This window comes from Lotus japonicus, chromosome 3 (genome assembly GCF_012489685.1).
Source record: "Lotus japonicus ecotype B-129 chromosome 3, LjGifu_v1.2".
NCBI lineage: Eukaryota > Viridiplantae > Streptophyta > Magnoliopsida > Fabales > Fabaceae > Lotus > Lotus japonicus.
Window position 1 is genome coordinate 17,510,120 of NC_080043.1, and position 17,572 is coordinate 17,527,691.

At 36.2% G+C, this 17,572-nt stretch overlaps 1 protein-coding gene across 1 annotated transcript; it reads right to left on the reverse strand.

Moving 5' to 3' along the window:
• Nucleotides 1–4,165: 4,165 nt before the first annotated feature.
• LOC130747543 (ubiquitin-NEDD8-like protein RUB2) lies at nucleotides 4,166–8,435 on the reverse strand. The gene is made up of 3 exons (XM_057600513.1): nucleotides 8,187–8,435; nucleotides 6,020–6,279; nucleotides 4,166–4,454 (listed from the first exon to the last, which is right to left on the reverse strand). Exons 1-3 carry the CDS (start codon nucleotides 8,277–8,279, stop codon nucleotides 4,343–4,345), a joined length of 465 nt encoding a protein of 154 aa, XP_057456496.1. The 5' UTR covers nucleotides 8,280–8,435; the 3' UTR covers nucleotides 4,166–4,342.
• Between the last annotated feature and the right edge of the window lie 9,137 nt (nucleotides 8,436–17,572).

Genomic DNA, 17,572 nt, shown 5'->3' on the forward strand with positions numbered 1-17,572 from the left:
AATAGAAAGGGGAGCAACTTTTCAAAGCATTTATATATCATTAAATGTCAATCATTCAACAAAGAGACAAAGAGAGGATATATTGTCACATGTGCATGGTTTGGTGGTCCCAAACTTTATGTCACATGTTCCACTCACACCACCCCTCGCCGGTGGCCGGTGTCGCCACCGGCGACACCGGTGTGGGCGTGGGCGTAGAGGCGCTAGTGACGGCTTGTAGGCGGCACTTAAGCACGACACAACGACGGCAACGGCAACGCGGTTGCCGTAACGTCCGTTTGTTTTGCTCGTTTTTGAATTTGAATTTTGCGACTGTTGGTAACAGACACAATTTATGAAGGGTCGCAACCTTATATATTGTTCTGTTTTGCTTATAAATATAGTGCTTGTTCAGAATTCAAAAAACAATTATATCCTCTGATTTTCCAGAAAACCACTTCGCCTCATTTCGAGTTTTCATTAGTCTTGTGCAAACTCGAATCTAAAGGCTGATTATCCTGGGTATTCTTGCATCCAAACTCTAAGACAAATTTAAAGAGTGCTTGAAATACTTTAAGGAAAGTGATTTCCATTACGATCAAGCCTGTTCATTTTCTAAAATATGGTACTATAGTACCCAACCCGCCTCATATCCGCACATACATATTATACTCACACATACATAATTGATAGTATATTAATAAACTTAAAGTATAACTTTCTAACTTAGTTGAAGTGTTAATATTATATATATGATTTATAGTTTATACTCATTCATTTCTAAGAGTAAATTAATAACTACAACTGTCTCTCAGAATTGCTGATATAATCTTTGTCTGTTGTGGGATGAATTTTGGTGGTTTTCCTCTTGATACCTAGACCTGGATTATAATCATTGTTTGGAATTTTTTGCTGGTTTGTATTAACTAGGAAGGACCAGCGGTTTTTGGTTCCTGTAGGGAGGGCTTCTTGCTACATAGTCTAGGCATTTTGTTGCTCTGTATCTGTCCTTCTTTGGACATTTCAGTTTTTGTTTTTCTTCCCCCTTTCATTCTTTCATTCTATTCTCTTTAGTTTTGAAGTACACATAATGCTTCCTTAATACATTATTTGGCTTACCAAAAAAAATTAACAAATTTTAGAGCTTAACTTTCTCGCTTATTTTTTTCTTAAAAAAATACTTATTTAAATGATTTTACTTGTTAAATATATGATGATCTTATTCATTTTTAGTTAATATTTTAAAATTTATAATAGCTATTATATTTTGGTTTTCTACATGAGATATGTGAAAGTTAAATTGTGGTTAGCTAAATTGCAGATAACAGGCATGAGTACAAGCATATAGCTACCCAAAGGATACGGTGGCGGACATTCATATTGCTACCCACGCGGGTATGAGAATAGATATTGTAGTACCCTACCCATTTCATTCCTATCTTACATTGCAAATTTTACGCTGATTTTTGTAGATACAAGCTCACTATTGTTTCCATCTCATACCCCAATTTAAGATGGAATAAAAATGAGGAGATATTCTGAAATAGAATGCTTTTAACCAATCCAAATAACCAAACATAATTTAAATCCACTCTATTTCACGTGATTCTATCAATCCAAGCATCCTAACATAGTGTTTCCGTAGTGTCTTGGAAGAAGTGAAGATGAGGGGAATAATTTTTTTAAATTTATCATATTTGTTTCAGTTTTTATGAGGGTTTTGACCCCTCAGTTTAATTTTGTCTCCCGTCCAAAAATGGGTGCAATAGGAGGGGAATATTTTACTAAACAGAATTATCATTACTAAGTTTTAAAATATTTTAAAAATAGGGGTAAGCAAATTAATTTTGTTTTAAAACCCCACCCTTATCCTCTCCTCACAACCAAACAAGAAAGGGGTTATATCCACTCACCTTCCCTCCCCTCCCCTCCTCTCCCCTCTTAAATCGTGATGATTGATGAGAATTAAAATCCCTCCATTCCTTTAACCTCCTCTCCCCTCCTTTAAAATCCTTCCCTTTTTCCCCTCTATTAAATCAAACACACTTTGAGGCAACCACTTAAATCGAGCTGACTTACATATTTCAACAAACAAACGCACAGTGTAAGTAATATTAAATTTGTATAGATATACAAAACAAAGGATACAAAAATATCCTATGTTCATGGGTTGGAATAACTGTCTAAAAGTTTCGGGTTCAACTTTCACCTTCTCATTGGTTGAGTGTTTGAATCCTCTGCATCAAATAAAATTTTAGTTGGTGGGCGACCCTCCTCGAGGAGATCCCCCGAGGCTCCTACCTGAGATTGAGTTTCTGCTGGCCTCCCCAGCGTATTACTAGTACTCTATCCGATAATCTAAAGGTGTTTTCTCTCCGTTCTACCACTTTCTTCATAAAAATAAAGAATATCCTATGCTAAAATCATATAAATATATGTAAAATGCCCCTCCCCCTCCCCCAAATAACCCTTGAAATAAAGTTCTGAAAAAAAAAATCAAACAGTGAAAGAGAATTACTAACCCCTGTTACACAGAAAAGATTTAATAAAAAAACCGTCTAGACCTTTTTGTTTGTGGTTCAAATTTACTAGTATATGAAAAGTTTACGAATTACAAACTCTCTACATTGAAGTCAATATAGAGGTTACTACGAATTGAGAAACACTGTATATTACAAGCAAAACAAAATATATGATTGTTGGTTTTGCAAAACACAACCACCAGTCATGAAATTAATCTCATCAAAACTCGGAGATCACATTCAGTGGGAAGGTTCTTCCAACAAATCCTTCTTTATACGTACTATTTAGGAATCGAATCCCGAACTAAATGCTTAAAAAGCTCACTTATCTGCTAGTTGTGCTAGACCTTATTGATATACAACTATTATTAAACAAAGATAATTCATCTCAAGTTTTAGTATAAAGATAATTTAACACCCCACTCACCCAATTTCCCACTACACCTAATTTCCTAAAACTCCATAAAACTCTCCACTTCAAAACCTCATTTCCACTTCTAACTTCTCACGTCACTCTTCATCTTCTTCAACCCCTTTAAGCTTCCGGGAATTAGAACGCGAAATTTTCAGAGATATAAATTAATCTTGGAACACAAAAAAGATTGAATGTTGAATTTTAGTTCCGGGAGTTAGAATCCGAAAGCTTTCAGGATATAGAACCTAGAAAGTTCCGAGATTTAAATTCCCAAAGTGCATTTCAACAAGGATTCCGAGATTACAAATTCCGAAATGTACTTAATTTCAGGAGTATTTTGGACAATTACAATTTTAAAGTAGGGTGTTAACTTAGTTGCTTGAGTGCAAAATTTAACACCCAAAATAGTCATATAAGTCCAACGAGCCCACAACATATTCTTTTATTTAGATTTTTGGTTGGCTTTTAAGCATGATGTTGTTTGTGGGGTTTGATTTGAGGTCTTTGTGGGGTTTTTTACGTTAGTGGTTGGGTTTTTGCCACTTGTTTGGCTATACTATACCCATGTTAAGAGGGGTTGTTTCTCAACATTCTATCTATTAATATATCTTTTGCTTTAAAAAAAAACAAAATGGCTAAGAATAATATTCAAATAGAACCAACAAAATTGGTCCATACAAATGGACATCATTAACCCTTCCTTTTTTTGTCAAAGCATGAACCAAACTGAAATGGTAATTTGCCCCTCAAAAAAAAAATGGTAAATTTAAACAAGACACTACATGGACATGGGCCTCAACATGCTGCATCCAAACAATAAATATAACTTGATAAACAATAAAATCATCTCAATGACCCTATCCAGTAACAATCCATGAACCAACCCAAAATGACTTAAACCCTCCGATAACATTAGCCTTCCTTGCCCTCCCTTTACCATAGAGACAACCACAAAGATAGCGCAACACAAGAGATGACACAAAGTACATCTGGTTTTTCAGAATTAAGAAATGGTAGAGAAGATACCCATCAGCGTTTGAGTACCAGGCAATACAGCGTTGTTAGTAAAACGACCTTAACCAAAATGGCATCAAAACCTAGCCAATTACTTTGGAATGATATTATGACAGGACTGTTTCATGGTCAGACCGCTCCCTAGAGAAGCATGAGAGTTTAATCACCAATGTTCCCAAACTATTGCTAATGAATTTTTGGTTTAGAAAATTCAATATAAAAACGAACTTCCGGATTAAAAGCATACAAGTTCAAGATATTTAACCCCAATAGTAGCCTTAAAATTACAAAATCCAAGCACATAAAAGACCAATGATGTCTTCAGAGACAGAGCAGTATATAACTTTCTTTCATGTCTTAAAGTTCAGATGCGAGTCAGGCATTTATCAAGACCATGCCTGAAAAACTAATTTTAATAACTACCACCCCTCAATGCAAGCACTAAGTGAAGTACAGAACCACCCTCAATGTTGTACTCTTTAGCAGTTTTGTCATCAGCAAGCTGTTTACCAGCGTATATGAGCCTGAAGCAAGTGGAAAGAATTGTAAGATTGTGATGTTTCCAACAGAATACAAAAAACTCTCAATTTTCAGAAACAGTAACAATGGAAGAAAAATAAAAGGATTATCATCTGAAACAAGACAAACACTTCAATCGATAAGCAAGTGAATAAAATTTCACGATCTTTCTTCAATATCAGGTAAATTAAAGACAAGGGCAAGCAGCATAAGCAATTGAGCATTGTTCACAAGATCCAACATTAACAATTTCAGTATGAAAATGCAATTCAAAGGAACTAGTATCAACATATCAATGACAAGAAGCAAAATATGTACTTCACTCAAATGGTGCAGCAACTAAGGAATGAATATGTATAAACATTACAAACATATCTCAAGATCATATGTTTACATCGACATAGTATCCAGCAATGACAGTACTTACAGAGTATTTACAAAACAAAAACCAAGTGATATATGAGTTTATAACAAGGTCATGAAAGTGAGCTTCTTAATTAGCAATTTTATCAAGATTAAGATCTCAGAACCAGGAGCGGGTGAAAGATAGTAAATCAGAGGATCGAAAATAAAATCATTAGATCCTACTAAAATAAAAATATATTTCAAAATAAAATATATGCTAACTAATATCTGTTATGAAATAAAGAATTTAATTATTTAGATCTTTATTTTATAGTTATTGTATTATATCTTAATAACTATTTTATATTTTATAATGAAATTAAAAATGAGGATAAAGAAAAAAAGTATAGTTTTGCCATGAATTCAGTGCCCATCCCAAAATCAATAATAGACAGAGAGATTTAGCGGGGGGGATATAAGAACACACAATAGGCAGGGAGGCAAAGACAGACGGTAAATAGTTACGATGATTGAGTGTTATAGATAGAGAGATGAAGAGTTGAGACAAAGGAAACTGAGACAAATGAAGGAAGAACAACAGTTGAGAGACAGAAACAGAAAAGATGAGGGCGGGACTAGAAATACAGATACAGACAAAGGGTCGTCAAAACCAGTTGCTGATCATCATTGCCGGTCACTGCAATCAGAGGAGGCACTGAGCATGTAAGATCGTCCGATTAAGATTGCAATCTTGTTTCTTGACAACAAAGGTATTTAGTACAAGATGAATTACAGTGTGTGAATAGAAATAAATAAATAAATAAATAATGGGGAGAGAAAAAAGTAGAAAAGAGAAAAAATCTTCTGAAACTAAATTTTCATGAAGTTAAAAATTGCATTTTGTACCGACAAAATTTATCCCTTTATAAAGGACAATGTTACATGTTAATGTAGTTTACAGGATCACCACATGACCATTAAGCAAAGCCCTAGACAAGGAAGGTTTAGAACAAGCCAAGAGATGAATCAATGATATCTACAAGCATGTATCTTCTCTATCTATATGTATAACAAAAAAGAGGGACAGAAACATTCAAGTATGAGATCAGAAACACAAGTTTTTGTAACTAAAAAGAGATGTGCACATTGTCATATAAGAGTTAAATCATTTAGCAACGAATTAGCCAAGCCCAATAAGCATAGTTGAAAAACAAAAGATAAAAACCTCTGCTGCACAGGTGGAATTCCCTCTTTTTCTTCAACACGTTCCTTGATCCGGTCAATTGTATCAGTTGGCTCAATGTCAATTTCAATTTCTTTCCCAGTTAGAGTCTTGACTTTAATCATAGTTCCTCCCCTGAGCCTCAAGACCGAATGAAGAGTCGATTCCTTTTGTATGTTATAATCAGCAAGAGTGCGGCCATCTTCCAGCTGCTTACCGGCAAAAATCAACCTTTGCTGATCCGGAGGGATGCCTTCCTTGTCCTACAAACACATTCCACTGGTAATTGTTAGAAAATACTGATGTAAGTTACATGCACCAAAAATGGAACAAAATTTCAAATGTTATGTTCAAACGCTATCACTATGAATAGGTTTTGACCTATTTATTGAAATAACCGCTAACAAAGTATTTTGATTTCAGTTAGAATAAGCTTAGTAAAACAGCTCTCAAAACCCACATAAGCTGTTTCTGGCTTATTTTCATAAGATACATTGGCAAAAGCTACAATCGTCTCATGTAATGATAGCTTTTTTTATAACAATAATTTATCAACTAGCTACCATCATTACCTTTCAGCTTTCAAATCTGTTCAACTAATCTAGGATTGAGAAACCACAAACACTAGAACTATGATTGGCCCACAACATGCTCTATATCTAAAGAGTAATTCCTAGAACAAAAACACAACAATTTAACAACCTTAATTACATAAATATTGTTGTGCTAAACACCCCTGTCCCATAAAGTATACTTTTATTTTATTTTAAATTTCACGTGCTTGTTTTAGCCAATATTTTGGGAAGTAGTTCCTTTTCTGAAAAACATCCTTACAAATTAACTATGCAAATTACAAATTATACAATCATTTATACACCAACTCAGCAGGCATCATATCATATAAAACAGATAAAGGGCCCACTTGAAAGAGCTTCATTTCAATTTGTTTGGCCCTATCTATTGCAATAAGCGCTTAAATAGTCCCAGTGTTATCAAATAGCGGCTACGCCGCTATAGCGTAGCTGATTTTTGGCTAATCGCGACACCGCTATTGCCCACTATAGCGCGTTATTCCTGCTATTGGCTGCTAAATAGCGGCCGAAATAGTGGATTGTTGGCTCACCGCGATGGTCCGCGATCGCGATTTGACAACACTGAATAGTACTTCAATACACTTAGAATGAACTTAATAAAAGAGATTTTGAATCACACATAAACTTTCGGACTTATTTTCATATTCATAAGCTAAAAACAGTTAAGATCGATGTTTTTGACTCATAATCTTTTACATTTTCACATCTATTAATACTAAACTTGGGATTGAGAGACCGTGATTCTAAACCAAGGTCCACGATTGTGGTTGCCACAACATCAAGATTTTGGAGGTTTCGGATGCTGTAACATGACCGGATTTCAGTTGCGACAGCCACATTCGTTCACAATTTTCCGTAATAAGAAGAACCGTGACACAACTGTGTGTCTGTGTCGCGACCACAATTTAAAACATACTAAGAGACCAAAGGCACTAAACTATAACTATCCAGCTAGAATTTGATACCCTAAAGTAAGGAAGTGAGGATTAAGGAGCTACAAAGTGTATTACACCTGTTTGGATTTCCGTTTCGTGAATGTGAAAGTACTTTCGCCCAATCCAACAAAGGGCATTCCGTTGGGTGATTGTGCATCGGAAATCATGTTTCCGATTTACGAGGTACCAAATGTTGTTTTGAACCGAAAACCAAACATCCAACTGTTAAATAACTGAAATTTTATTAACTTAAATCAGTGATTTTTCAATCAACCATTATAGTTAGTTACACTTTATCCTCTACAATGGAACCGTTCGATCAACACCACTCACATAAAGCTTTTTCTTTTATGGGCACATAATGGATGATAGGGTTTACAACTTATTTTTGAGAACTAATCCCTCAATTTTTCAAATTATATCCTAACAAAAACCAAAACAAATAATTTTTTCTTCAAAATAAATTAACCCTAACCCTCTCTGTGCCCTATAACATATAACTCAATTGTTAACCTATAATCCCTATAATTGCATGATCAAACAACACAAACCAAGAAAATCAATCAACTCGCAAACCCTAACTCGATGAAATCAACACAGTTTAATTTTGCAAAATTGAATTGAAAAATAAAATCAGAGAACCTGGATCTTGGCCTTGACGTTGTCGATGGTGTCGCTGCTCTCAACCTCGAGGGTGATGGTCTTTCCAGTCAAAGTCTTCACAAAGATCTGCATCTTCTTCTTCTTCTTCGAACCCTTCTTCTGACCCTTGTTGGAATTGCAAGAGCGCGAGAGCGAGAGAGAGAGAAGGGGGAAAAGCGAAAGAGTGATTGAAAGTGATGAGTGTGTGTTGGTTGTAAGTTTTAAGCTATGTATATGTGGGGTTTTGGAATATTGGGAAAAAGATAGTATATGTGCTTGATTTGATGAAAAAAATAAAACGATTGGATTGGATTGGTTGCAATGTTAGTAGGGGCCCAAATTTTTCTTGAGAAGGGAATCGAAATGTCATCTTTTAATTCAAATCATTATGATAAACAGAGTAAATCTTGTAATATTTTTAGGGTAAATAGCCAACTTGGTCTCTGAATGTATCCACCGACTTCAACTTCGTCCCTAAACTTTAAAAATGACGCTCGTGGTCCCTGGATGTGCTAAGTCTCCCTCATCAATAGTCCCTGGATTAAAAAAAGCTCACGGTCGTTAACGGAAGTGTGTCATGGCTTTTTTTTTTAAGGCAGAGCTGACGTGGAAATTAATAAGTTTTCCCCCAAAAATGAAATTATCAAATTGGTCCCTGCTCAATCTTCTTCTTCTTCCTCTCAACCGTACCTTCAAAATCAGAAATTAAACACCATTGAAGCCCCACCAAGCACCACCACCACCACCACCACCACCGAAACCCTCTTCCACCACCACCACCTCAAAACTACTTTTTCTCTGGAAAATTACATAAAAAATTACATTACTCACAAAGATCTCCGAGCTCACATTGCTCGCAACCTGTTCACAGCAGACAATTGAGGTCAAAGCACAACATCTAAAAATGCAAATTCCACAGGACAAAGTGGAACCATCCACCCCCAATTATTAAGGAGAATTTAAGGTAACCACCGAAGCTGCATGGAAATACAAAATTGCTTCAAGACCCCACCGACGGAGAATAAATTGCTCCAAAATGGCGCCTTTTCCCTGATATATGTTATGGGTAATTGATAAAAAAGCTAAAAAACAATTTTTTTTGGTAATTTTTCAAAGACAAAGTGGTTTTGAGGTGGTGGTGGTGGTGTTGGGTGAGATGGGGGATTTGGTGGATTACTGCATAAGAGAATAAACACATCAGAATATTAGGTTATGGAACTGCAATTGCAAATGGAGAATACACATTTCACGGAAAACAATTTGCATTGAGAAAGAAAGGGAGGGAATCAAGAACAACAAAAATCAATGGTGGTTTTAAGGTGGTGGTGGAAGAGGGTTTCGGTGGTGGTAGTGGTGTTGGGTGAGGGGGGGATTTGGTGGTGGTGGTGGTGGTGCTTGGTGGGGCTTCAATGGTGTTTAATTTCTGATTTTGAAGGTAGGGTTGAGAGGAAGAAGAAGAAGATTGAGAAGGGACCAATTTGACAATTTCATTTTTGGGGGAAAACTTATTAATTTCCACGTCAGCTCTAAAAAAAAGCCATGTCACACTTCCGTTATCGGCCGTGAGCTTTTTCTAACCCAGGGACTACTGATGAGGAAGATTTGGCACATTCAGGGACCACGAGCGTCATTTTTAAAGTTTAGGGACGAAGTTGAAGTCGGTGAACACATTCAAGGACCAAGTTGGCTATTTACCCAATATTTTTATCATATCTTAGAGTTTCATATCTTATTTTATGTTTTTCATTCAGTGTTGTTAATTGTAGATGACAGGTTATGGCGAAAAGTTAAAATCCCGCCATACATGACAAATAATGGCGGAATATAGTGGGATATAGCGGAATTTGACGGCATATTGTGGTCATATGGTGAGATATCGATTATTGCGGAAAGCAAAAAACTGTCATGAGAAACTGTCATGGTAGCAGCATGGCGGATATTTGATAACACTGTTTTCATTACGTTTTATATTAATTTTTTTCATTATTTTTTATTTAATTAGGACGAGAAGGGAGAGCTTATTGCTGCAGGGGTGGATATGGACAATGTTTATTTGGGTGTGGAGTTTGCAGAAGCTTTGGCCATAAAGAATGGCATGGTGCTTGCTAAGAATTGGAGTCTTGGAAGCTTAATTGTCGAGTCGGATAGTGTTCGTATCATTAAGGTCATCAATGGAGGTGTTGAAGATGGATCTACATTGGATCTCACCTGAATCGCCCCATTTATCCTCCTGAGGCGAAGTTTGGTTTCAAACTCCGGTTCTAACAGGAGAAGTACGTCATGCTAATGTGCCTTGGATGCTTTTTTTTTTCTATTTTGAGTGCGGGCTTTTCTGGCGCAAGCGTATTATAATTTTGCAAGTCTAATTGATGACATCTTGGTCTTAGCTAGGGATTTTGGTTGTGTTATTTTTTCTCATGTGCTTCGAGGGGCTAATTATGTTGCTCATAATTTAGCGAAATTAGCTACACACCACTATCTTATGTTTTGGAGTGAGAATCTTCCTCAGAGCATCTCTGTATTCAATCATACATTGTGTCCTTTCTGTTTCAATGAAAGTTTCAGATGTTTGTAAGAAAAAATTACTATACACGGGGGCAAGAATGTTTTGGAGTGAGAATCTTCCTCAGAGCCGCCAAGGACTCACAGTCACCCCTTTCTCTTCTCAAGCGCCACCAGCACAGGGTTCTGCAACAGACCCGACCCAAATCCGCCCAAATCTCCAACCCGCGAACCTTCATCCAACCGGTTCACATAGACCGGATGCAGATGCAGAGGAATAGTACGACGTCGCTGAGGCAGAGGAGAAGCATTTGGTGGAGGAAGGAGGAGGAGGAGGAAAGAGGCAGAAGATAAGCATTTGGTTTGGGTGGGTCGGTGGAAAAATTGAATTTGAAATCAAATTGGTCACAGTCACAAAAAAGGGAAAAACATTTGCCATTAAATTTCTTGATCTTTCAATATTCTTTGTTGTTTTGTTGAGAATGAACGTATTTTTGGTTACTGGGTTTATTCCCCAGATCGAGTCATCTGTTGCGGACAACGTGTGAATCCCTGATCCAAATCGAGTCCCAAATCTGAATCTGGTCTTCGCTAGAAATTGTGTGATCTTAGCCTTAAAAATTAAAAACCCAGAAACAAGAACAAGGGAGAAGAAATATTTAATCTTCTTTAGTTGAAACCCAAAAAGGACCTATTAATTGGAGATTCAGAGTTCGAAGCTTTGGAACTCAAGTGGAGCTGCAATGGACTGTAGTCGAAGGGTGGGTTGGTGGCGCAGGGACTGTCTAGAGGTTGAAGATTGTGGGTTTGAAGAGGAACAGAGAGGAGGAGAGGCAGAGTGATAGTGGTACCAGGTCAGAGAGATCCAAAAGAAGGAAGAAAGGGTAACTTCAAAAATACCCTTATATAAAGTTGAATACACCCCTAGTGCACCGGTGGACCAAAAAAAAGTTGCCCACCCTGGTGGGCACCTAACTTCTCACTGCTGCCCTTAATTAATGTATTTTGGTAGCTTTGAAGAAAATATTTATTGAACATGAATACCTTTCATCTCTCATGTTAGGACAATATAGATACAAATAATCATTCCCACATTATTATCTGGACATTGGGATTCCTGTAAGTCTTATAATCACCACCCCAAGTATCGCGGTGTCCCACACCGGGTGACCGTCTCTACTCCTTATTCCTCCCAATATAATGATGCATCAGCATCAAATAGATCATTTTTGCAATCATCTCCCCATTATACTTCCTTTATCATCATTAACTTCTCATAGGTACAACTCTTACCAAGTTAGTCTTTTTGGACTTGCATCAATCACAAGTTCATATATCATTTAACCAGATGAATACTTCACATCATAAAGATTAAAACAACACATGTATGTCTAAGTACTATCGTCGGGAACAAACCTTATTTAGTAATTGACTCTTTTATCTCTTATGCAAGAAAATATGCCAAGATTCCATTTTCATGCTTAGTTATCCTACTTCAATACTAATGCCTATCTCTACCTATTTTCCTTTTCATACTTAGAATATTTCACGGCATCATCATCTCCCTAGATGATCCTCTTCTCCTTCTCATTAATGCAACATCTAGAATTTAATAATCGTCATATGTGCTTCATCAAAATAGCTTATGACTCGGGTTTGAGGATAGTTTTTATGTTTCTTTTTCATGAAGTTTTTTTTTATTATAAGAGCAAAGACTTTTTCATGAAGTTTGTGTGGTTGATGAGCATATTTTTATATTTTAAAGATATTTTAGTCTTTGATCATGCATTATCGGTATTCTTACTTTTCTTAGGATATTTTTAGAATATATATGTGTTTTAGTGGTTTTTGGTCCACATGTTGAATTTTAGCGATTTTGTTGCGTCTTGCATGGGATAGTTCTCATAGCTAAGATATCTTTTTGATGATCCAACCAGTCAAGTTGAAGATCAATGAGTCTAGAATAACATATCAAATTTTAGCCCAATTCAACTGTTGATGAATTCATACGAACTTTTTTATGGAAGAAGGTAAAGCTATTTTTCATAGATGGGAATGAAATTTAGGTGATTGATTTTCTGAATTTTCTGAACAATGAGGTATGTCAAAATGGGCCAGCATATTGACCAAAGCACTGTGAATGATTCATCATTATTAAGTTGACCGAAAAGAGATTCATCGTTTTATTTTTTTAAAAGGGATTCATTGTGATCATTACTGGAAAACATGATTAATTAGCTTTTTTTTAAAGATTAATCAGCTATATTAAACCTATTTTTTTAAACAAAACTGGACCTGATCTCTTTTTTTTTTTGCTATCTAAGATGGTCTAAATGGGTCAACTTGCAAAGCCCAAAATAAGCAAATGAACTAAGCTATGTTTCACTAACCAAATCCAATTAATAAGCCTCTTTAATGTTTTATCTCTGGCTTGTTTTTTTTTTTTAAAGTACTGGCTTGTTAAATAATAATATATATTGTTGTTTGTCCGACAAAAAAGACCAAAATTACATTTATTTTTTATACATCGGAAAGATAAATTGCACCCGCCATGAATCAAACTCTGTACCTCCCCCTACCCAACTCATATGTCTCGTAACTCCTAGCCAGTGTTATCAGACTCGGACCGGTGATCGACTCGGTCGAGGCACTGGGTCAATGAGTCAATGATTCAACCACTGGGTCACTGGTTGAACCGTTTGACTCGGTTGATAATAAAAAAAAATCAAAATACCATAACAAAATATCACAATACAACTATACAAGACCTCACAATTGAAAATTTCACTGAAATAGAGAAAGATACATCTACAATACAGGTTCATTAGAAATCAAACTGTCAAACTTCACATAATACATGACAAACTTCACATAATACAGCAGCTAAGCAATACAACTATACAAGTCAAAAAAAAAAGAACTAATGAAAACAAAACAAAATACTGAAATAGAGAAAGATTTTTTTTTTCGCAGGCCAAACAAAAACGGTTTCCATATGTTTAGAAAAAGAATTTAAAAGAAAGAAAGGAATCAGGTCATAGATGGGAATCAATTCCAATCTTTTTTCCCATCAGTTACTTATCTTCCCCTTTTTACACCTTCTCTTCTTCTCTCTCGTTGAGGTTCTGAAATAGAGAAAGATATTAAAATAGAAACAGGAAACGTGGTGGAGAAGAAGAAAATAGAAACAGGGTCTTTCAAAATTGGATTTTGGTCTGCAGATAGCACACGCACGCACGCATCAAATCACCAAGAAAGGAGAAGAAGCTAACCACGAAGAAGAAGAAGAGCAAACCATGAACGGCGGCGACGGGCTTACACGGCGGCGGCGGCGGAAGGCTTTGGAGAAGAAGAAGAGCGAACCGTGAACGGCGGCGGCGGTGGAAGGCTTTGGAGAAGAAGAAGAGCGAACCGTGAACGGCGGCGGCGGTGGAAGGCTTTGAAGAAGAAGAAGAGTGAACCGTGAACGTGAGAAGTGAGAACTGAGAACGTTTGAAACCCTTATCCTGAAAAAGAAACGACGTAGTTTTGTTCTGTTTTAGAATTTGAGTTTTCAATTTTTTTTTAAATAGCGAACCGGTCCAACCGTAAGGACCGAGTCACTGGTTTTTTGACTGAACCGGCCGGTTTTTTCCGGTTCGCAACGGGTGGATTGCATGGCCGATCCGATGCTCGGCTCGAACCGTCTTAGGGTCCGGTTCCCGGCTCAACCGGTCGAACCGGCCGGTTCGAGCCGAGTTTTATAACACTGCTCCTAGCTACCACTTGAGCTATCAAACGAGGACCAAAATTACATTTATTGTTAAAACAATTAATTACAAGTTTTCATTAAGTATTTTAATTATAAATTTGTTGAATTTTTATTCAGTGACTTTTTATTTAACTCAAACTATAGATTTTTTATATCGAAAAAATAACTCAAATTATATATTTCACAACATTTGTTACATTTGATAAAAAAACTGATTAATTCAATATTTTTTTATAGCTAATCTACCCGACGGTTATCTAATCAAGTAGAATCCTGATTTTATTTAGTGAGACACTCTAATTCAAAAATCACTCCACAATGAGTCACGTTATCAATTTTCAAATATCTCAATAAAAAACTCTTTTTTTTATACATCGGAAGATTAACAAGACAAAAAATTAACTAAGCCAAATAACGTCCTTCACCAGAAGAACTTCAATCTCCTGTGACGGAGTCTCCATCAACCTATAACTCGCCATGGTGAGTAAGGATCCCTACTTTGCCAACAAATCCACTGCAGCATTCACGTCGCGACAACACCAATACAGCTCAACTCGCCAACTTCTTGACAGCAAATTATGAATCTCTTGAAGAATCCACCCATGAGCATGATGAGTCATTCGAGAAGGGTCTCTTGCTATCGTCATAAGCTCTTGACAATCTGAATTTCATATCAATTTCCGGACACCTCTATCTCAGGCTAATAACAAGTCATCCCTCAAAGCAAGGGCTTCCGCTAGGAAAGGGTTGCTGGTTGCCACCCTATAATGAGATATAAAGCCACAAACCCATTTACCTGATGAATCTCTAAGAAAACCTCCTCCCCCCATGACCTGAGTATCTTCTCGGTAACTACCATCACTGTTTAACTTCAAAAACTCAGCAGATGGAGGGTGCCACCGAGCAATTAACTGTTGATTATCAACCTGAATCAGGTCTGGTTCCATAATTCGAATAAATTCGTCGTGTTCGTGGCACAACTTCCTCCAAGCCCTCTCCAACGTCCATGGATGAGCATCTAAAACCATGTTGCACCGCCACTTCCACACATTCCACAAGCTAACCAAAAATCAAAGTGCGTTCCTCCCCCGAGCATGGGATTGGATCCATTCCGCAAAGTCCATGCTCCAAAAATTCCTCCAATTCCAAGCTCCTACCTTTCCCTAGAGCTCCTTAGAATGCGGGCAATCTCGCAAGCCATGAAGACCATCCTCACGCGGCGCAGAGCATCTAGAGCAAGCTTCTGACGGTGCTGACTGGCAACGAAAGCGGTGCAAATTTACTGGCAAAGCATCATGAAGACATAACCAGACGAAGACCCGCACCTTCTCCGGCGCAACGAGCTTCCAAACCCACACCCAATTCTGATCATTAACCGGAGTTGGGACTCAATCAAGAAGCCAACAGTACCCCTCCCTAACTATGTATCTTCCCTTTGCAGTGTCATTCCATGTTCAATCAATAAAAAACTTGTTTTTAAATATCATAATAAAATACTCTTTAATCTCAATAAAACAACTCTTTAATTCACTCACCCAAATCAATTAAATTAATTTCAATAAAAAAACTCTGGTTTCAAATATCTCAATAAAAAACTATTTAATCTCAATAAAAAACTTTTAATTCACTCACCCCAAATCCATTTAATTATTGTCAATAAAAAACTATGTTTTCAAATATCTCAAGATTTTGTGTCTATCTTGCTCTACATAATTACTACCTCGGTTCTAATTAATTGTTCGAAAAGAGAAGAAACACGCATATATTAATTTTGGTTTCTTATTTTACCCATGTATTTTATCTTTCCTCATTTATTGTTCCCACAAGGGCATTACTTGGAAAAACATCCTTTTATTCTCTCTTGAAATGCTAAGCAGACAGATAAATAAGAACAATTTTTTTTCTCTAAATAGACAGTTAGTAAGAGACCGAGGTATAGTATTAGATAAAGCTCTTTTGAATGTTAATGAAGAAAGATATAGACACAATATATCACAAATTGGAAATTTGGAATCATGATCACTTCAAGTGACTTGACAATGTCAAGTAAATAATTTTTCTAACTCTCTTTATAAATATTCAGAAAAAATCACCTACTAAAACATATGAAGAGAAATATAAACATAAAATTTAAACTAAAAAACTAAACTTAAGAATTTACACTAAACATGATCCATGATTTTGATCCACTCACATAGAGAAATACTAATTAATCCATAACAAAGACTTACAAATAAGAATGCAAGGAGAACATTAATTATATTTTACCAATTGTACCCTTCATTGTATTTCTTCCACAAACCATTACTCCCCCTCATTGTATTTCTCAAGCTCTTTTTGCCGATGCAGCTTTGTCAGCTTAATATATAAGTTGCGTTTTCCCTTTTTCAAAAAAAAAAAGAATGCAAGGAGAGAAATACTAATCCATATAAAAGACTTACAAATATGAATCCAACGACCTTACCACGATGGGGGGATTTGATGCTATTAAATGTGCAGTTTCGTATTTTATGGTTCATCTTAAATACCTCACCTCACTCCCAAGTCCCATTTATGAAAGCCAGGTACATGTAGAAAATAGGCCCCGTTTGGATAAACAGCTTAATTAAGCGCTTATGGTCATAAGCGCTTATGTCATAAGCGCTTATTCATAAGCTATTTTTAAAAATTTATTGAAATAAATTAAAAATAAGCTGTGTATAAGCATAAGCTGTTTTTCATAAGCTATCCTGAGTAGCTTATGAAAATAAGCTGAAAATAGCTTATGGCAGACCATAAGCTGTTTGCATAAGCTCTCCCAAACACTGGCATAAGAGCTTATGCTGTCAGATAAGCTCTTCCAAACTGGGCCATAGTCTTCCTTATCTTTTTTTTTTTTTGAAAGTTAAAGATAAGGAAGACTATTTTCTACATGTACCTGGCTTTCATAGATGGGAGTGAGGTAAAATTGTACTAGAAAATAGTCTTATCCGCGTCACATTTAATATTTTGAAAAATAAAACTTATGAAAAGATCATAAAAGGCATTAAATTTGATAATTTAATGTTTACCAAAGAAAGAAGGAAAGCATTAAGTTTGTAACATAAATGATACCCAACCGCATGAAGACTCTTTATATTTTTCTTCTATATTT

Excerpts from the sequence above, each read along its gene's own strand:
- LOC130747543 (XM_057600513.1), bottom strand. The coding sequence starts at position 8,279 with ATGCAGATCTTTGTGAAGACTTTGACTGGAAAGACCATCACCCTCGAG. Across the intron at positions 6,280-8,186 it reads ACGTCAAGGCCAAGATCCAG|GACAAGGAAGGCATCCCTCC; the intron begins GTTCTCTGATTT and ends ATGTGTTTGTAG. Across the intron at positions 4,455-6,019 it reads ATTCCACCTGTGCAGCAGAG|GCTCATATACGCTGGTAAAC; the intron begins GTTTTTATCTTT and ends CACTTGCTTCAG.